The sequence below is a fragment of the Halichoerus grypus genome, chromosome 9 (genome assembly GCF_964656455.1).
Source record: "Halichoerus grypus chromosome 9, mHalGry1.hap1.1, whole genome shotgun sequence".
Classification (NCBI taxonomy): Eukaryota; Metazoa; Chordata; class Mammalia; order Carnivora; family Phocidae; genus Halichoerus; species Halichoerus grypus.
This window is the reverse complement of record NC_135720.1, coordinates 111,809,952-111,831,022: the sequence shown is the minus strand read 5'-3', so window position 1 is coordinate 111,831,022 and position 21,071 is coordinate 111,809,952. Positions and strand designations below refer to the sequence as shown.

General features: G+C 55.9%; 1 protein-coding gene across 4 annotated transcripts in view; it reads right to left on the bottom strand.

The window, feature by feature from the left end:
• CPNE5 (copine 5) overlaps window positions 1-21,071 on the bottom strand; it is a 91,614-nt gene that overhangs the window by 9,475 nt on the left and 61,068 nt on the right. For all 4 annotated transcript variants that reach the window (XM_078055401.1, XM_078055400.1, XM_036097283.2 and 1 more), the window contains 5 exons: window positions 20,250-20,354; window positions 12,791-12,832; window positions 10,912-10,987; window positions 5,006-5,059; window positions 1,502-1,563 (listed from right to left, as the gene is read on the bottom strand). In XM_078055401.1, coding sequence (XP_077911527.1) covers window positions 1,502-1,563; window positions 5,006-5,059; window positions 10,912-10,987; window positions 12,791-12,832; window positions 20,250-20,354 — 339 coding nt within the window. The remainder of the gene's footprint in view (window positions 1-1,501; window positions 1,564-5,005; window positions 5,060-10,911; window positions 10,988-12,790; window positions 12,833-20,249; window positions 20,355-21,071) is intronic.

Below are 21,071 nucleotides of genomic sequence, written 5' to 3'. Positions count from 1 at the left end.
CGGTCGGCACCAGCGTGCTACCCTGCCCGGTGCTTGCGGCGCCGGCTCTGCGCAGAAGGCCGGCCTCTGAGGGCTCCTTCTCCGTGAGACATCACAGCACCCAGCCCTTCCACCTGGCTCAGCCTGCCTGCCTCACACCCCACCTGGGAGCTGTGAGGCAGGCAGGGCCCGGATTACTCAGTACTACGGAAGAAATGCCGCACGCGGGGCCCGGAGGAGGCCGGCCACGGGCTGGGCGTGCGGCCACCAGCAAGTTCTGTAAAATGGAGATCATCATCCTCGCCCTGCCCACTATGTTCTGTAAATGAGGGGCGCTGTGCCAAGAGGAAGGATAAATAGGATGCGGATTGTTTGAAAATTAGCAGGTGCTCTAGAATGTAAGTGCGGGGTGCTTCATGAGCTAGGGAACAGGGCAGTTTTGATGGGGGAAGGGAGCAGGGGCAGGGTCTGGAGTGGGCTCAGAGGAAGGGCAGGTAGAGGCAGCGGGGGCCTCCGGGCGACTGCAGGGAGGTGTGTGCTCAGCGGGTAGGAGAGCTTGCAACCTTGAAACCAGTTTCAAGGCAGCAGGGCGTGGTGTCATGGGAGAGTACGTGTGGCTTCCCAGGGCCTGACTTTTCCCTCTGCCCTGGAGAAGCTGGCAGCCAAATGCCCACTTGGCTGGGATGAGCCTTTGGCACCTGCCCTGCCTGTCTTCTTTCCAGACAGGTGTAGTCACTCACCTGCCTGCATCTGTGGGCTCTCGGCTCCCCACACCCTGACCTGGCCCCTGTTCTGGGAGGGGGCATACTAACCTCACCTCAGAGTCAGGTTCTCTTTCCATGAGCTGTTGGCTGGAGCCCGCAGGTTCTCCTGCCTGCCTTGCCTGGATGCCAACCCCTCCGGTTCTTTCTGCTCCTTAAGCTCATATTTGACCACCTGTTGGCTGTGGGACCATCTGATGGCTCATCCCCCAGTGCCTCCTGCCCCTTAGAGGTCCCTGATGCCATTGGGCAGGTTAATCACTGTCCCCACCCCCGACAGACCAGGCATCAGCAGCTCAGAGAAGGAAGGGCCATTAGAATTCACTCCAACCTCTGTGTGTAGAGAGAAGGAAACTGATGCTCAGGGAGGGAAAGTGACCTGCCCAAAGTAATCCAGCAAATTCATGGTTAAGAAGCGCCTAGAGCCTGGGCCTCTCATTCCTAGTCCAGAGCTCTTTCCGTCTCCCTAGGCCCTTGGTTCTCTTTGTCACGGAGTCCGTGCCACCTCGGGGTCCCATCCCTGCAAGGGGACCTGACAGGACCCAGGCTGGCCTCCATGGCTCAGGAGGACCCTCTGTAGCCACTCAGGGTCCAGGGGCATGCAGGGCTCTGGGTGAGTTGTCCGAGGCCAGAAACAGGAGTTTGCTCAGGGCTCACAGGCTATGTCCAGGGCCTCAAAGAGGCCAGAGCTGCTCATGCCCATATGTGGGGCCCCTTCCCTCTCCCTGAAGCCAAAGAAACCGGGCTGGATCTCTTCTCACCCTCCTTTGATGTAGTCAAGAAATGTGCACTCGGACTCCACAGCAAAGGAAAGCAGCGTGACCTTGAAAACAAGAGGGAGCTTGGTCAGTACAGAGCTCAGGGCTGCGGGGAGACGGTTTGCTGAAAGCGAGGGAGAACGCAGCACCCGCCAGGTTTGCCTACTCCACTGCATACGGTACCCACAACCCTATGAAGCACAGCTATTATCCCATTTTCTAGTCAAGGAAACTGAGGTTCAAAGAGGTGATGCAATGTGCCCAAGGACACTGCCGGGACCTGGCCGAGTGAGAAGCGAACTCGGGTCTGACTCCAGAGCCTGCCTTTTTGACCTTGATCCCCACCTGCATCCTGGCAGGGCCCAGTCGCTGTTCCTGGAGCACCGGGGCTCAAACCCAGAGCACAAGTTTCCCCTAAGTGGATACGAGCATGGAGTGTGGAAGGCGAGGGGGTCTTCCCAACACAGGCCTACCAACACGCCATGCTGACAAGCTCCCTGTCCCGCTAACGATCCATCCTAAAACATGCCCCTTTGGTCTGCGCTTAGATCTTCAACCTCGCTGTCCCAACTCACCCCTCGGATGTCTCTTGATCTCTACCTTCTCAGACCCAAGACCCCCATAAGCAGCCTGTTCCTGCCCGGGAGGTAACTGACCTGCGGCCCCCTCTCCAGAGCAGACGCCTTTTGACCTCTGCCCCGTGACGGCTTTGGCATTGACTCTGCCTAGACAGGCAGCTACCTGGCGGCTCATTACAATAATGATTTAGGATCGCGGAGACAAGTAAGTGAAAGCCCGGCTGCCAAAACCAATTAAATGAGGCAAGGTTGGGGCAGGGGAACTTCTACCTGTGTCAGAGAACTCTACCCTAGAATTTGGGGAACCCCCTACTGGTGCAGGTTCTGCTAGCTTTACCAACTCTCTGGGTAGGCCAGGGAGGGCCTCTGCTTGACGTCAGCCCAAATAACAGGAGGGTCTGTGGGTGCGGTGCTGGGCCCTGGAGACCCTACCTGCTGCGGTTAGGGTGTTAGGCTCCTGGATGGACAAAGCGTCCTTTCACTAGGAGTGGACTAGGGCAGTGGCCTCTACCCTGACCGATGACCGCCAGACTCCCTGGGGAGCTCTGAAAACCTCTTGCAGCCTGGGTGAGGACCCCAAACCAGTTACATCAGTTTTGGGGGTAGGCCTCTGGCCTTGGATCTTTTTTTAGCTCCTCACATGAGTCTAACCTGCAGTTGGGGTTGGAACCCCACTCCCCACCTACCACCCCCCCAAGGCCTTGGGATGAAGTACTTCCCTAACTTGCCTGACCATATGGATTCAGCCAGGGCCTTGCTGCTCAAAGTGTGGCCCCTGGACCAGCAGCAGCAGCATCACCCTGATGCTGGTTAGAAATGCAGACATGCGGATTCTTGGCATTTTAACAAGATCCCCAGAAGATTCTGCACATAGTAAGTAAGGTATGAGAAGCACTAAACACAGCTGCCTGGGCCCCAGCCTGGGCCTCCTAAAATGGAACCCCAGGGAACTGGACTGGGTATATGCATTTTAATAAACATCCTGGGTGGTGCAGTCGGTTAAGTGTCCGACTCTTGATTTCAGCTCAGGTCATGATCTCTGGGTCATGAGATCAAGCCCCGTGTCGGGCTCCACGCTCTGCGAGGAGTCTGTCTGAGAGTCTCTCGCTCCCTCTCCCTCTCCCTCTGCCCATCCCGCTCACGTGAGAGAGCTCTCTCTCTCAAATAAATAAATCTAAAAAAAAAAAAAAAGCATCCTGGGCCCTGACTGATTTCTTATGGTGAAGACTGACCCGAGACAAATCATCAAATCATGTCCCCTCTCTGGGCCTGTTTCCTTATCTCTAAGAATACTGAAGGAGCTCAGTGGTTTCCAACTTTTTTTTTAAGCTGTACATCCGAGCTTTCTCAGCTGGGCAAGCTGCTGCCTCCCCTAGGGGCAGGGGAACGGGTGGGAAAGTTTCGGGGGTCTGCCAGTGACTGCGGCACCATGGTAGCCAGGGCTCAGGCCGGGGGTGCTAAGCACCCCGCAATGCACAGGAAAGTCCCGGGACATGAAGAATGATCCTGTCCAAAATGCTGATAACATTCCCACTGAGAGACACCGCGGCTTTGGAGGAAGCAAATATTACTCCAAGCCTGACTGGGAAGCTGTTACAATTCGTCTCCTTTGAATGAGCAGAGTACTTCGCAGTTTACTGGAAGGCCTCTCGAGCTCTCTGTCACAGCCAGCCAGTGCAGTAAGCAGGGTAGGGATGATTTATCAGCCCCATTTTACAGATGGAGAAAATAAGGTTCCTCAGAGGAATCCCAGAGCTCCCTGACTAGGACCTCTTCTAGGTCTGGAGTTGCAGTTTGCTTAAATCTAACGACTAAGTGTGGCTGCATTAGCTGACGGGGCTACGGACCTCTACAGTAGGGAGGGACAGGAAGGGTACAACGCTGAATATATTTGCAGGGCAAAGATGCTGGCTTGTTCGAGAAATGCACTGTGGACTCCACCTCAGGGCCTTTGCACATGTTGATCCCTACAGCTAGAATTCTCTTCCCCCAATATCCTCAATACTTGCTCCCTTACCTTCTTCGAATCTCTGCTCAAACATCACCTTCTCGGAGAAGAGCTTTTCCTTGCCTACTTAATATAAAATAGTAGTTTTGTCTCTGGCATTCCCTAACCCTTTACCTTCTTATACTTTTTTTCCCACAGCAAACAGAACCACCTGACAAATACAGGTACATGTATGCACATATATTTGTTTTCTGTCTCCCCCACTAAAATATAAGTACCAGGAAGGCAGAGATTTGGGTCTGTCTTGTTCCCAGCTGTATCCCTCATGCCTAGAACATGGTAGCACTCAGGAAAGGTTTGCTGTATAAATGCATGAATGTCCTGAAGATCAGCCCCCCAGAAGCCACGGGGCTCGTGTAATCCTAGGATCATCGCGGCAAACAGGGGCATCGCCCGCTGCCAGCTCTCAGTTTAACTGTAGTGCTGACTGCCATCTCTAGCTCTGTAACCTTGGTTGTGCCTCTCTGGCTCTGTGACCTTGGGTGAGTCACTTCCCTGCTGGCAGCCTTGGTTTTCCTCTTTTATGACGAGGGGATGATAATGTCTGCCTCTCAAGGAAACAACCTGTGAAAAGCACCTCAGTGGGGAGTTCCCCAGAGTTAAGGGCCCAATGCACACTATTCCTCTTCCTCTCCCTTTCTGCAGGAAGTCCCCACGGGAGTTTCTCTCTGGGATTTCTCATTCTGTATCACAGCGCCTGTGGTGTGGCCCGTCTCCCGTCTACTGTCTACACTGGCCACCCCCCACCCCCCGGGGCTGTTGCTCCATCCGCCCCACCCGTCTCCACCCCCAACTCTCCAGGTCTGGTTCCCACACCGCGCACGAGCCCACACAGGCACACACACAGGACTCCTGGCGGGGGACCTAGCTCAGGCCTCAGGATGTTTACACCTGGCTGCAGAGAGGGGCGTGGCTACTCACGGTGCCGGAATTCACGTATTTCTTTTTCTTCATTTTCTTTTTCGGGTTTACCACCTGCAGGAGAAAAAAGGTACCAGGTGAGAAGCATTTCTAAGCAGTCAGGGGTGGGCTCCTAGAGCTTCTAACGACCCGTGGGCATGGCTCCAGCCCTAGCAAGCAGAATGTGGGGTGTGAAGTCTGGGGGTCCAGGGGAGGAGGGTCCGGGAGGTTTTGTGAGAGACTGGCATTTAGATTTATGCAAGCGGGCTTCCTGATTAGACCCGGTTCCACGACCAAACACACCAGGAATAATATTTATTTAACCTTCTTCCCCACTGCTCCCCCAAACACGCCCTCCACCCAACGCAGCCAAAGGACGCTCCATGTCGCAAAGGGGCCCTGTCTGTGCCTGCCCTTGTATGTCGGCTCAGGCGGCTTCCCTCACCCGAATGCCTTCCCCTCCACCCCCCACCAATTCCCATCCTCCCTGCTCCTCCTTGGAGATCCAGCCCTAGGGCTGCCCTGGGGCCTTTGGGGGTCCCCTTTCCACCTCCCCCAACTACAGTCTAGTTAGAACTTCCTTAACTGTTCCTCATGTGAAAGCTTTCGTTCCAAACCAGACCTGTCATCGGAGAATATATCACAGGCCTATTTAGCAGATGCTAAAAAATCACTTGTGGGTGGGCTTAACTCAGTGGTCTCAACTGCCCGCCCCCCCCCTGATATTCGGCCATGTTTGTAGACACTTTGGTTGTCATGACTGGGGGAGAAGACAGAGGCCAGGGACACTGCTGAACATCAGGCCATGCACTGGGCAGCACCCCCCACCCCCACAAAGAATCGTCGAGTCCAAGATGTGGGTAGCGTGGAGACTGAGAAGCCAGGGGGCCCAGTGAGGGGGAGCACCTTCCCCATGAGCCCTCCAGGGGGCTTTCACGTGGGCTGCATCTGCACCGGCCAGAAGCCTCACGGCTCTTCTGTTTCCACGGGGGAAGGTCAGGCCCGACCTTGCCCTCATCCCCCATCAAAGGAAGCAAGCGGGTTGATTTCCACACCCGCTCTGTCCTCTCCACGTGTCTGGTGAACTCATGGCCCTTCCCTCCCCCCACCCCCTGTTCTTTTGCTCGCAGGGATGGCCAGGTTTGTCTTCAGCAGAGGCCTCTTCTGTCTGAACGAGTGTTGATACCCATTCCTGGAGATCAGGAAACTAAGGCCCAGGGACAGAAGTGATTTGCCCAAGGTCACGAGGTGCTCTGGGTAGTGACAAAATTAGAAACCAGGTTCCTGCCCCGAGGTCAGTGCTGCCTACCTGGGTGTCACCTTGGTAACAAATACAAACACATTCCTTCACAAATATTTATGGGGTGGGAGTGGGAGACATCAGTTCCTCTCTTCTAGACTCTTCACTCCAGTTGGAGAAAGATTTGTCCTCAGGAGACAGAGGACAAGAGGCACCAAAAAAGGGGAGCCAGAAACGTGAAAGGAGTTGGAGGAAGGAAGGACCATTCCTGGCCGAGCATCAGCGAAGGCCCCCCAGGACAGGTGGGCTGAGGGCAGGTGCTGAGGGCAGGAAGGGTTCGGGCATGGGGAGCTGGAGGGAGGGCATTCCAGTTGGAGGAGATAGTCTGGGGGAGGGGGGACGGCTACAGAACTGGACGGCAGAACCACAGGGTGAAAGAGCAAACTGGGCTGGCTGGAAGAGAGCCTAGAGTGCCAAGTTAAACGTCTGAACATCACCCAGCAGCCAGCAGGGAACTCTGATGACCTCTAAGCTGGGAGGGGGCCATGATCACAGCAGGCTCTAGGATGCTGGGCCCCGACAGAAATGAGCATGAGGGAGAAGGAGAGATATCAGGGGCATGTCTACCTGCCCGGTTCTGCCACCCAATGGCTGTGTGACCCTAGGCAAGTTACTTGACCTTCCTGTGCCTCAGTTTCCTCATCTATAAAACTGGAATAAAAAGTACCTACCTTATAGAAAGGTATGGGGATTCAATAGGTCAATACAAGTAAAGCGTTTAGGACGTGGTCTGGAATGTAGTGAATACTATGTCACGTGTCAGCCGCTATTAATTTTTATTACTACCACTACTACCACCCCCACGAGTCCAGCAAGGTGAGAGGTAATGAGGGCCTGGGGGTTGTTGGAACAGGTACTGAGCTATGGCAAAACAACATTGTCAAGAAGTGACCACAGATCTCGGGCCCAGGGCGGGCCTGAGGGGGCAGGAGGGAAAGGGGTCAGGGGTGACCAGGTAGACACAGAAGGAAGAGCTGGATTTGGGGTCCCAGGTGGGAAGTTCACGTGGGGAGGGTTGGCGAGCTCTGCAGGTGGAAATTGTGAACCTAGGGAGAGAAGCCCAGAACAATCTCAGAGCCCCCACAGACACGAAGGCCACACAGATGATGTGGTGTTCACAGACACCTTCATGGAAAGTTCCAATGCCGCACGGTGCCTCAGTGTCCCAATCTGTCCCATGAGGGTGTGGAACTTTGAGATCTGAATACATCTCAAACTTTTATTCCCTAGTAGCCCTCCCAGCTGAGGAGAACAAACATGGACTCCTGGGGGTCTGGGTGTCGCCCAAAGACCTGGCCACAAGCGCATTTCTTTGAAGTCTTCTGTGTTACCTTTAAATTAGCCTGTATTCCACATTTCCACTCTCTAATTATAACTGTTTTAATATTAAAGCCATGTTTTGTTCTCAGATCCTCATGTGAAGTGGGCACTGAAGAAACGCCCTGTTTATTCTGAGGTTTCGAGCACTCCCAGCACACACCCCCACCCCCACCAGCGAGCCTCTCCAGCCCGCAGGGACCGCACCCTGATGGTCCATGTGGGGCACCATTGCCCCCTGGAGGCCAGGCCAGGAACTTCCCGGCTCCCAGGCTGGAATTCTCAGCCTTCTCCTCTTCCTGGCCTCACACCCCCAGGAGCCCTAAGGCCCCCAGGGCAGGTCTGGGGTCGGCCCTCCTGTGCAAGCAGGCCACCGAGTGGCTCCCAGGGGCCAGGAGCTGTGCTGGCTTTGGGAATGCAATAGTGAGTGAGATGCCACCCCCACCCTTACGGGCCTCATGGTCTTTAAGGGGGTGGGAAGAATGACAAACAGGTAATAATAGCCAGGGGGGTGGGGGAGGCAGGGAGGGAGCACTGAGGAAAGGTATTTCCCTCAGACTTTGCGGGTGGAGTGAGTGTGCAAGCAGAGAAGGCTTCCTGGAGGAGAAATCATACCCAAAGGGAGTCCCCAAGGATCCACAGGCCCAACCAAGTGAAGAGCAAAGGGGGCCCCAGGGGAGAACCGTGGAGTGAAGCACAGAGGCTGAGCCAGCAGGGAGGTTCAGAGAGCCTCAGAGGGCGTAATGGGGCTGCAAGTCGTGGTGAACAGAGGGAAGGGGCAGGGGCAAGACCCCAGGGGCCTCCTAGGGGTGGGAGGTGTGGGTCTACTTACACACACCCACTGGTTACACAGACTGTAGGTGGCTGGGGCACGGCGCCCGTGTGGAGGAGCCTGGACTCCACCTTGTAGGTCAAAGGCCCTGCAGTATCTCAGCTGGGGTGGGGGCGTCATTCTGAATCTCCTCCCTGCCCCTCTGTGTGAACCCCGGCCAGGCAGGGGGTGGGATGCCCAGCCAAAGGTTAAGCAGAGAGGCCATGTGATCAGATTACCATTTAGGAGGAGGCCTTGGATTACCGAGTGGGGATGGAAGGAGGTGGGAAGGCTGTTAGGGGTGCAGTTGCAAAGCCCCCCACACAGCGGGGAGGGTGGCGGTGGGGGTGGATGGGAGTGAAAGGAACAAAATGTCAGAGTCTGTGGGTAGTAGGAGGAGTGGGAGTTCAGTTGTGGAGTGGATGTGGGATGAGGGGTAACACAGAAGACTTCAAAGGAGGCGTCAAGGATGACTCAAGGATGACTCCCCAGGCCCCCATGATGGCGGCCCAGGAGATGGAGCCGGCTGGCCAGGGAGAGGGCATAGCTGTGGGGAGGCTTCAACCGGTGCCTTCAGTGTGGGAGGGCTGAGTCTGAGCAGGGGCCAGCAGACAGCTGGACATCCGAGTCAGACACGCCAGGGCCCAAGATGGTCTTTCCTGGCAGAAGCCTGTTCTCTCTTCAGGCAGCTGGACTCTAGAAAGGCCTTCCAGTGACACTGCCCACAGGGCAAGGCCGGCCCCCCTGGGACTGCCAGGGTTTAATTCCTTCTCTACCCAAGGGTGTTTCCGATGGAGAAAATGAGTCAATCCAACCTTTTCTGCTTTTAGCTTGAGAGATCATGGCCTCTTCTGAGCCTGTCAAGCACTCTTAAAAGCCAAACTCCAAGAGATATAATCCCTTCCCTCGCCTTCCCTAAAAATCTCCTTAAAGGCAGCCGGAGAAGGATGGAGCCCGCTTCCCTCCGCCTGGGTGGGGGAACGAAGACAGCCTTTCCCTTTGCTGATGCAGAAAACAAAGCAATTAACTGTGAGGATCAGAGCCCTTTCAAAGAAATGCACCCACGCTCCATCTTCACAATGGCCTTGTTCAACTGAATTCAGTACCTGCTTGGATCATAAGCACCTACAGGGTGCCCCTTGCTGCCCAGGCCCACGTGAAGGGAGGCCCCAGGAAGGGCTGTCCCCCAGCCTGCCCTTAGGGAGCTTCCATCTAGCCGGAACTCGAGACCTGCCCACTCAGAACAGAGACCCAGGGTGAGGGAGGGAGAGTGTGGAGCGGTTCAGACTCGGTGATGGGAGTCAAAGCCTGATCTTCAACGTCACTAGCTGAGCGGGTTGTTCCTGTGAGGAGAGAGCCCATCTGTAGGGCTGCTGTGAGATGGAAATCTCCTGGCACACTGGCACTCAACAGATGATACTGGAAGACAGCAGGGGCCAGGCACTATTCTAGTGACTTCTTTAATTCTCATTGTGCCTGGCACAGAGTGGTTCAGGAACTTAGCCCACATCACGTGGCCAGTATGTGGTAGAGGCAGGGTATGAACCCAAGCAGTTACTAGGGTTAGAAGTATCTGTGGTTGGGGCACCTGGGTGGCTCAGTGGGTTGAGCATCTGCCTTCAGCTCAGGTCATGATCCCAGGGTCCTGGGATTGAGCCCTGTATCATCATCATCGGGCTCCCTGCTCAGTCGAGAGCCTGCTCTCCTTTTCCCTCTGCTCCTCCCCCCCACCCCTCTCGTGCTCTCTCTCACTCTCTATCTCAAATAAATAAATAAAATCTTAAAAAAAAAAAGAAGTATCTGCGGTTAAGTGGGTCTAGCACAGACTGTGCTGTCCATGAAGCTCACACGAGGGAGAAAGCACGAGACCAGAGTGCTGGGAAGGCCACCAGAGGAGCTGGAACTCAAGCTAAATTTGGAAGCTGGGAGGGCATTCCAGGAGGGCGAGCACACACAAGCAAAGGCTCAGCAGAAACTGTCCTTGGAGGGCAAACACTATTAAATCTCCAGAAAGATTGGGGGCCTTGTCCAGGTTCTCCAGATCCAGATGGAGGCATCCTGATTCCTGTTCCTCTGATTCTTCCCTTCCAGAAACAGTAAGATACTCATCAGGCCCTGAAATTGTTCTGATTGAAGGCAGAGGGCCACCTTGAGCTCAGGACCTTGGATCTCCCCCACCTTCTGCCCCACTGACACCCCTCCTCGCCCATCTTGTTGGAAGAGCGCTTTGTGGGGGCACTAGAACTCAATGATTTGGGGAGCCAGGCAAGCCGACACTGTTTGCCTCTTGATTCTGCCACTTACTGAACCATGTGTCTTTGGGCAAATTCCCTCAATTCTCTGAGACTCAGGCTCCTTTACTGTAGAATGAGACTGTAAGAGCCACCTCCCAGGAGAACATGCAAAACCCCCAGCCCAGCCCATGGCCCACGGTAGTCCTCAGTGGCTGGGAGTTAGGCATGATCAGAGCAAACCCCGGACTTCGGGTGTCCGCCTCACCTCGTAGATGTTGAACTGGCTCTGCCCGCGGGCCAGCTCTCGGTAGCTGGTGGTGAATTCTCCAATGAAGTCGTGGCTGCAAGAGAAGGTCTCTGTGAGATGGTGTGGCCCAGGCCGCGCACTGCCTCTGCCCATCTCCCCACCTCTCACGTCCCTTCCCCTGGCTCCCGATTCTGCCTGGGGCTTCGGCTCCAGGGGCGCACGCCGGCAGAGAGGCTGGGTCTCTGGGAAGAGTCCAGTGTCCCCCGTGGAACAGGAAAGCCAGCGGTCACCTAGCAAAGAGCGGGGCCCCAGAGAAGGGGACCCACTTCTACTTGGAGTCTTGTTTGAACAAAACCAGCAGTGTTGGGGCTTTCGGGGACGACCAGAGAAATTTAAATATGAAATGAATATTAGATGGTATTCAAGAATTATTGTTCAACATGTCAGGTGTGATAATGGCATTCGAGGTTCTGTAGGAAAATGTCCTTATTTTTTTAGACGTTCTCAATGAGATATTTAGAGGTAGAAATGCCTTGATGTCTGTAATTTAAACTACATCAGCAAAACAGATAGAGCAAATGTGGCAACACGTAACGCTTGTTAAATTCAGATGATAGGCTTAAAAGCCTTCATTAAACTCCTCTTTTTCTATGTATTTGTCATTTTTCCAATAACGGTCTTTGAAAAGACCGTCTGTGTCATGTCCATTGAGGTAGCTGGAGGTTTTCAGCAGTGGCCATGCCTTCTGGGACTCTGCCCCCACAGTGTGTGTTCATGTTAAGGGGAGCAAAACCTCTCCACAGGTGAACCCCTGTCTCCCCCACGGCTGGCTGCCTTTCGCTGTCCTGGCCCCGGGAAGAGGCAGCCTGGGGGGCCCCCGGAGCAGCTGGAGAATGAGGCCCAGGAGATGTCCCCAGGGCCTGGCCCTGCCTGGAGCCCACTCTGGATTTTGACTACATATTTATAGCTCTCAGCACTCAAACTACGAGCTCCTTGATGACCCTATGACTGGTGGCTGTCCCCAGTTTTCTCCCTTTACAGCACCCTGTATCCGCATCACAGACCTGAGAGGTACAGATGGAGACTATGGGGCTGAAAGCCCCCTTACAACACCCCTATTGGTGCCACAGAATGGAGGGAGTCCCAAAAGTCAGGATGACATACTGGGTGTGGTCCAACAGACAAGCGGGAGCCAGTGAGGTTTCTGGACTAGAGCCAGGAGAGGCCCATTCTTGTCCTCATCTATGAATTCCCAGTGACACTGCTCCTTGGGGGCACTTACATTCGCAGACAGGGAGGGTACTGGCCTCCCACAACCCCAGTGAGAAGTGCCCTCCTACCTGCCAGGCTTGGCCCAACTCACATACTGGCTCCAGGGACCATTCACGTGCGTCAAAGCTTACCCTTCCCATAGCCCACTCCCTCAGGGCCTGCTCCCTGCAAAAACGTTCCTTTGATACCCCAAGGGCCTCCCCACTAGACTAGGCTGAGCTTGTCTTCTGCACCTCGGTCACCCCACAATGCTTAGCCTCACATGGAGAACATGAATGAATGCTCAGGGGGTCACTCGTATTTGTACGTTCAAATAGGCACATTTCAGAAAATCCTAATTCTCCCAAATGTGGCGAGGTTTTAGGCACTGGGCTGGCTGCTAGGCAGCTATTCGAGGAAAAGAGACCCCTGGAACCATGTCATGCAGGACAGAGAGCCTCTGGTGCCTCAGTGAAGCTGGGCAGGGACAAGCCACTGGGGCAGCAGACCCCCACCCCTGGAAAACCCAGGCCCCCTCACCCCCAGAGGTGCCATGGGCATAGCTCTCCCCATGTGAGGGCAGGGCCCAACCACCCCTTGGGGCTGCCCTCATCCCTGCTCACCTTCTGTCCTCCTGCCTGCTTACCTGCCATCCCGATCCCAGTCGTACACCTCCACCTTGATGGTCCTGCAAGGCAAAGGGCCCGAGGTGGGGTGGGCTTGCCCCGGCACCTGCGTGGCCCTGAGACCAGGCCCTTCCCATGCTCCTGGGCCAGAAGCGTGTGCAGACACACCCACCAGGCTCCAGGGCCCTCGGTGGAGATGCAGCAGCCCAAGAGACAAAGGAACGATCTTGAGGCCTTTTAGCAAAGGTCTTAGGGACAGAGGCATCCCGAAAGCTGTGTAGCGACTTCCCTGAGTTTCAGGGAGGATGTGGAAAAACAGCCTCAGATTTCAGTTCACCCCACCTTCTCCTTGGCCACCCCAGATGGGACGCAGGTCCCAGAATGAAACCATAGTGTGGATTTATCAAGGATGGGGGCACTGCAGTGGAAGTGTGGGACCTCAGGCCAGAGCAGGCTGGGCTCTCCTGGGGAGGGGTAACAAGACTGCAAGCTGGTGGGACCCCAGTCCGAGGAGTCTGAGCGGTGGGGGACCAGCCCAGCCCGGCCCGGCAGGGAGGGGCCCAGGGCCCCCCTGAGTCAGGGATGGCCTGCTGAGCTTTTCCATTGCCACGACTGGCTCCTGAGTGAGGGTGTAATTATCTTCACATTTTAGCCTGGCTGCTTTAATTAGTTTGTTTTGACTCCTGTGCATGGGGCTGGGCTTTGGGAGCCCATTTTATTTTTAGCCCGTTTCCATGGCAACAGGCTAGCCGACCAGAGGTGGGAGGAGGGAGGTGGAGGGCTGCGGGTTAACCCTTGGTGCCGGTGGTCCTCCAGGGAGGCCCAGGGAAGGGGGAGCTGCCAGGGTCCCCCTGCAGGCTCAGGGTCCCGGGAGGCGCCAGAGGCGTGGGCAGCCGGGGTCTCCAGCCGTCAGTCCTAAACGGGGCTCGCAGAGGCAGCCGCCTGGGCCGGGAATCTAGTCGCAGATCGTCTCGCCCGGGGCCGCGGCCCGTCTTTGCGGGTGTGCGACGAGTCGGCCTCGGGGTGGCGCGGCCCCCAGCAGGAGGCGCTGTCTCCCCGCCGATGAGCCTTCCCCGGGCCTCCGGGCGGGGTGCGGGTCGGCCCGCCACAGGGCACCCACTGTTCCCCAGGAAGGAACGTCTGGGAGGCCGTGCACCAGCCGGGATTTGTGTGACCGCACTGTTAAATGGGGGCAGGCATGGAAGCCCGTCATTTCAAGGAATCCTCTAAATTCTTGTGGAAAACAAAACACCGTGTTTCTCTGAAGTGAATTGTGAAAGAAAAAAATCTAGGCCCCTGAAGGTGGGCTGGTGAGCTGGAAAGAGAAGAAAGAGGCTGGCATGCAGATGCTGTGGGACCTGGAGAGGTCACTGAACCTCTCTGAGCCACAGACCAACTTTTTCAAGGAGGGATAATAGCGGCTTTGCCGAACAGCTCCAAAGCTGAGTCGCGGAGCCCACCTGGCGCACAGGTGGGTCTCTGTAAAAGGCCTCCTCCTCTCCGCTTTGGCATTCGGCCACACTTGGATTGCTTTTCATAGGAAATTTACTTAAATCAGGGACACTCCTCTCTGGGTACCTGGGCTCCGCGACTTCCAATTCCTGGAATGACACGGCTGGAGGTGACCTCCATGGCATCCAAGCCTGGCCACCTGGCCAATCACCAGGGAGTTTTTCAGACATACACAGCCCCAGGTCCAGGTCCTGGCGGCTCTGGGCAGGGCCCCGGGATCTAGTTTAAAGGCTTCCTAAGCGGCTCTGCTGTGCATGTTCATTTTCAGATGGGGAAGCTGAGCCCTAACAGATGCACCCAGGGTCACAGAGCTGGCGAGGGTAGGAGCCAGGACCCCGCCCCACAATGCCAAAGTCCCCCAGTCCTTCCCAGAGCCGTGCGGCTCTGCAGGGGACTTTCGGGGACCGCAGCAAGGAGTGCCTCTCCTGAGACCACCAACACCAGCCCCTCAGGCAACTGGATCAGTGACAGCCACATGCTCAGAGGCTGTAGGAGGACCCCAGTTACCACCACAGCCTTGGATACCCCAAAAATCACTAAGGAGTTTTGTTTTGTTTTGTTTTTAATCCCAGTGCCCGAGGGCCTGATTGAGCTGGGCTGGATAGTACTCAGGCTCAGCTAGTTTTGGCAAGTCCCCCGGCTGATTGGAATGCACGGCCAGAGCCACCGACCTTCTCTAGAGGAGAGTGCTGGGTTTCCCCCCGGTTGCACACTGGGTCCCCTGGCGCGTGTTAGCAATCCTGACGCCAGCGCCTCACCCCGGAGGTTCAGCATCAGTTGTTCTGGGGTACAGCCTGGGCAGGGGGACTATTAAAAGCTCCCTGGGGAATTTTAACTTGCAGCTGAGGTTGAGACCCCTGGGTGTGAGATTCCTGTGCAAACTCAGCCCGGCCGCAGCAGAGGCTCCAGGGACAGCTGCAGCTTGGGGGTCAGATCAGCTCCGCGGCAGCAGCCTCCAGCACCCAGGGAGGAGGTGAGGGAAACGGTGCCCAGAGCCAGGGCCAGGCAGCGGCAGAAGCCAGACACAGCTCCGACTACTCTAGGGACAGCTCTGTGCCCCTGTGGGCTGTAGGAACAACCCCTTGGCACAGGCCTCATGAAGGCTCACATCAGACCAGCTGTGACTTTTGGCGATGGGACCCTAGAGGAGGGGCTCCTGGGTGTGGCACAATGGGCCTCTGCTACCCACAAGATGAACATCTTATTTGGCATTAAAGGCTCAGAACACAGAGCCCCTAATGTGGGAGGCAGTGAGGGGGCCAGAGAAGGCTGCGGGTACCTGTGCAGCCCTGTGTAACTGGCCTCCCCCCCCAGGGACTCTGTTTACCCCTCTGTAAAATGGGATAATCGCACCCACTTTGGCGTTGTTGTGAGAAGTCAACTACATCATTCACATGTCATTCATACCAATATTGGACACGTTCTGTTCCATCTAAAACACTCCAGCCTTTCATCCAAGCCCCTGTCTTCCACACAATTGCTATTCACCATGAAAATGTCAGCTCCACAAGACCAGGGAGTTTGGGTTGTTTTGTTCCCCGCTGTATCTTCAGCTTCCAGAACAGTGCCTGGCATACAGTAGGTAACATAAATACTATTAAATACCCATCCCCTGCCTGAGATCTCACGACTTGGGGAAGCTACCATGCAGTAACAACTCGCTCCTTCCACAAAATCACAAAGGGAAGCCCGGAGTGTGTGTGTGGCTTTCCCCACATCACACAGGGGCTCGGCGGGGAAGCCAGGCCTGGGGCCGGGAGCCAGTGTCCTGTGGGTCTCTGGACGCCTGGGGCTGCGGTGACGGAGCTGGGTCTGTGTGAGCCTCAGCAGGCCAGCAGGGCTGAGGGACGCCGGCAGAGCCCGCAGGCTTCCCTCTCGGCACACCCACACACCCACAGCTCTATCTATAGTCTCCTCGGAGCAGAGCTGCACGCCTGCCTCCTAATGAGCCTCTCCAGGGCTGACAGGTCCCCGGGGGTTGGCCCTAAACTGACCGAGTCAGCCCAACAGTCCTAGAGGCTTCAGGGAAGAAGAGGGGTGTCGGGCCTCACTGGGGGGCGGGCAGTGACACTGGATGGCGGGGCCCCGTGCAAGCCCAGCCATAGTGCAGAGGCTTTCCCTCCTCAGTCTGCGTTCAGCTGCTTCTGCATGTGTCAGGTGGTCATACGAAGTGGCTGGGCCCCCTCCCAGGACTCAGCACATGGTGGGGTTCAAGGGAGAAGTATTTCCCTTCTCCAGCAGGCCCTCAAAAGTGTGAAGCTCCTGGGATGTGAGAGCCCCCAGTCCTAGGGGATCCTGTTCCCTCTCCAGGGGAGGACCCAGGACAACTTACTCTCTTCCAATCCACTCATTCAACATTAAGGTGTGAGTGAGGGAGAGCAGTCCGACCAGGAGCATCTGGCTCAAGGGGGAATCAACCCTCAAGTTACAGAATGTTCAAGGGCAGAGTAGAGGGGCTTCAGGAAACGCTGGGGAAGTGCTTCTTGTCATCACCCACTTCACCCCACGGGAGGGCTGGCCTGGCTCTGATCTTGACATCAGCTCCTCTGACTCCAGCTCTGCTCAGCTGGCTCGCTCGGGTTTGGACTGGAGACACAGCAAAGGCAGGGGGGACCTCTGCCTCTGGAGAAGGCAACTTCCGGAGAAGGGGCATGTACCTTCTCCTTGCTTTGGCAAGATACATAAGCTCCAGTCCTCTGTTTCCCCGTCTGTGAAATGGGCATGTCACTAGGACCCAACTTCTAGGGTTGCTGTGAAACTTCAATTCGCAAAATAAAATAATGTATTCAAACCAATTAGGGCACAATTTGATCCATGTCCGAAAGACTTGGTAATCTTAACTGGTTTCCACCCCCATCGTTCCAAGTAAACTGTCCTTCTTCACAGCTCCCTGCTTCTCACCCTCCCGGCCCTCTTCTTCACGGTAGGAGTTGATACTTCTGTTTGGATTCTCCCCTGAGCCCAGGCCTCTGCCCCCAGCTGCCTTCTCCAGGTTCCCTCCCAGCTCTCCGACCATCTCCGCGTCTCTCTCCTGCTTCCGACCTGTGCAGGGCCTCGGGCACCTCACCTCTGCCAGCTCTCTGTCCTCTCCCCTCGGCAGAGCACCACCATGCCTGTCCCACAGCCCACTCTGGCTCCCTTCCATTTCTGTCTCTCAACCCCAGCTCCAAACACAAATGACCTCTACGTCCCTTTCACCTCCAGATCTAGGCTGATGGCAAGGCCTTTGCGTCTTCACCTCCAGGCTCAAAGCAGACCTGCCCCGAGTCCCTGGGCAAGCCCTCCACCAAACGGGCCCCACTCACACAGGTCTTGGCCATTTGGAGGCCGCAGAGCATGAGGGTCACGAATACAAATTCTCTAGCCAGCCTGCCTGGCTCCAAATCCTGGTTCTACAATTGACTGGCAGTAAGATCATACGTGAGCCACTTAACCTCTTTGGGCCTCAGTTTCTTTACCTGTAAAATGTGGGTAGTATTAGCACGTTTTCAGGGGAAACACTAATTGTTGGGAGAATGAAATTAGTTCATATACATAAATCACCACAGGAGTGCTACAGGACCCTTTGCTACTATTCTTATTCTTACTCTTCTTCTTCTTCTTCTTCTTCTTCTTATTCTTACCTGTCTATCTCCCACTCTGGCCTGGGAGCAACCTAACAGGGAGGCTCGGGTCTGATGTTCACTATGCCCACAGCACCCAACATGGTGCCCGGTGCCAGGCTGGCTTGGAAGACACGGCTGCTGGATTAAACTGAATGTGTTTGTGAGCTTCAAGAGGTACCTCGGGGGGAGAGGAAAAGTGGCTTCGTTTTCCTGCACAAACCCGTCCCTCTGCTGCCCTGAGAGGGCCTCCCGGATGCTTGCTCCTCCCAAGTGGCTGTTGGGTACATAGGTCACCCTAGAGCCCAGTGGCAGAGGGGCCGCGTGACATGCCTGGCCCCCTCCATTAACACCACTGTCAGTCACGTCACGGTCAATCTGTTCCTGGCTGTGGAGAAGGGCCTGAGCTGCCTGGCCATGCTGGAGGGAGACCAGTCTGGGGCTCAGCCTGCGGGGGGGGGGGGGGGGAATGGGGGCCTCTGGAGGTGTTCCCCACCAGCTATACCCACACTTCCACTGGTGGCTGAACAGTGAGCCCAGGCCTCTGAGCCCGGCTGCCTTCCTCACTGTCCCTGACAAGGCTGGATTCTCAGGGTGCAGTGCTGTCGGGGGTCAGCTGGACCCCCAACAACCTCTGGGTAGTGGGGCCACAGATCCCAATTCCTCCCACCCCGTGAGACTTGAACTGCTACGCTCTCCCATCCCCCAGTCTCGAATTTCCCCTCTGTTCCTGTCGCCTCTCGCCATCCCAATCATTCTTCCAGCAACCAATACCCCCCAGCACCTCCCAGCCTTCCCCAAGCCTCCTTCACACGGTACTGCTCCAACCAGACTGTCCTCCCACTCCGCAGGCCCCCGGAAGCCCCAGGACCCAGCCAGACATGTAACCGGGCTTCGTTTGGCTGGAATGCCTATTTTTGTCTCCAGTCTCATTTTGCACAATTATTTAGCTATCTAAAATGCAGATGTGTGCACATCTGAGCTCCCTGTGGTCAGACTAGAGGCTCCCTAGAGATGGAAACGCAGCTACATTCCCTTGAACGCCACACCCCTGCAGGCGAGGCGTCGCGCACATAGTAGGTGCTCAGTGACCGCCTGTGGAACAGACGGGCAGAGCAGTCCCCGCTAAGAGGCAGGAAAAGGAGCCACCTCATCTCCTGGATCAGCAACCTAATAGGGTGGCCTGAGGGTTTCCTGGAGGGAGACAGGGGTGTCTGAAGGCCATCCGCTCTGTCATTCCCACTCCACTGCACCACACGTACCCAGTCAGGAGCCACTGTGAGCAGGCCCAGCTTGCTCAAGGCTTCCCCGGGGAGCCCTGGTATGTCCCGTCCCGACTGGCAGCTCATCCGCCAGCAACAGCGATCCCCGGGAAAGCAGGCCAGGTTCTCGTGACTTCACACAGGCCGATGCCATCATACAGCACCCATTTTACGTGCCCCCCACTCCCCGGTACTCAGCACAACATGTAATTATACGTTTCTTTGTGTGATTATCGGATTAATATCTGCCTCCCCCATGAGAATGTAAACTCCACAAGGTTGGGTGAAGGGTGAAGACTGTGTGTTTGGTTTCCTGCTGATTTCCCGGGAGCTAGTGCAGTGCCCGGCACATGGTAGGAAGTCAATCAACGTTTGTGGACAAAATGCGGGCTTTGGTATTTTAGGCACACCAGGGCTTTCTTGTGTAGGTTGTGTCATGTGAGCTTCTAAGCAGCCCTTGAAGGTAGGCGGACGTTTAAAACCCATTTTACAGATAAGGAAACTGAGGCTCAGACAGGTCAAAGCTTGCCCAGGTTGACAGCGCTTTTTGGTCACAGAGCCAGGGTTAGAAACCAGGTCCCCAGTGTCTACACCCAACAACCTACACTCAAACAACAATGGTGAGAGCCGACATGTAATCAGAGCAGGGTGCAGCACATCAAAAAAGTTTCCTGAATTTTCTGTACTCCGCCCCTCTCCCCCCATTTATCTTGGGATCCTGACTCCCCAGGGTCCATCTGCTAGGAGCTGGGGTTGGCGTGGCCACCTCTGCCTGCCTCTAGAGCCCCCATCCTGTCTCCGCCTGCCCCTCCACTGGAAATCATGAAGAGAAAGGCTGCGGAGCTCCAGGCCGGGACACCCAACACCCACCAGGGCTCCCCGGCATCCCATTCCCCCAGCCTGGGGAGGTCCCCACCAGGGGAGGGCTGCCAGATCAGGGGGACAGCGGCAGGGCAGGGTGGGGAGGCAGGGCTGTGAAGAGAAGGAGGCAGACACTGCCCAGGGGGGCGAGGGGTGGGGACAGCACTGCTCCAGGGGGCTCTGCCATACTGCCCAGGGACAGCCCGCACCTAACACCCGGGAGGGACAGGTTCTCATCTCACCGGTCATAGTCGCCATTGCAGAGCGCTCTCACAGGAATGGAGAAGGTTTGCCAGACTGGGTTTAGGGTGTTCTTCATGACTTCGGTCTTGTGGCAGATGGTGAACCTGGTGAAGGAGAGACGGAAGGTGTCAGGCCTGAACCCAGGGAGGCAGAATCCAGGTCAACAGAGGGGCCAAACGATTAATCTCTGCACTTGCCAGGCAGTGGAAGCCAGAGCTGCATGAGGTGATGAGCTGCCTGTCACTAGCAGCATCCAGGCACTAACTATGGCCATTTTTTTTTAAAGATTTTATTTATTTATTTGAGACAGAGAGAGAGAGCACACGTGTGCACAAGCAGGGGGAGGGGCAGAGGGAGAAGCAGACTCCCCGCTGAGCAGGGAGCCCAAAGTGGGGCTCAATCCCAAGATCCCGGGATCATGACCTGAGCTGAAGGCAGACGCATAACCAACTGAACCACCCAGGCGCCCCATAGATGGCCATTTCTTGGTGACATTTGATGAGCCACCCAGGCACCACATAGATGGCCATTTCTTGGTGACACTTGAGAGAGGATTCCCAGCAGCAGGTGGGGAGTGTCAGGAGATAATGGGTTCTGCCCCCCTCCCCCACCTCTCTGTGTGACCTTGAGCAAGCCAGCCTCTGTGACCTTGAGCAAGCCAATCCCTCCCCTGTAAACTCAGGGAGCTGGCTGCTGTCAGATGTTCTTCATCTGAAATCCATGGAAGGATCTGTGGATGGGATTTAGGGGTTTGTGAACACCTGAAATCGGGTGAACTTGGGTGGGTGACTTTCATATGTTTGATGTTCCCCTGCCTGGAG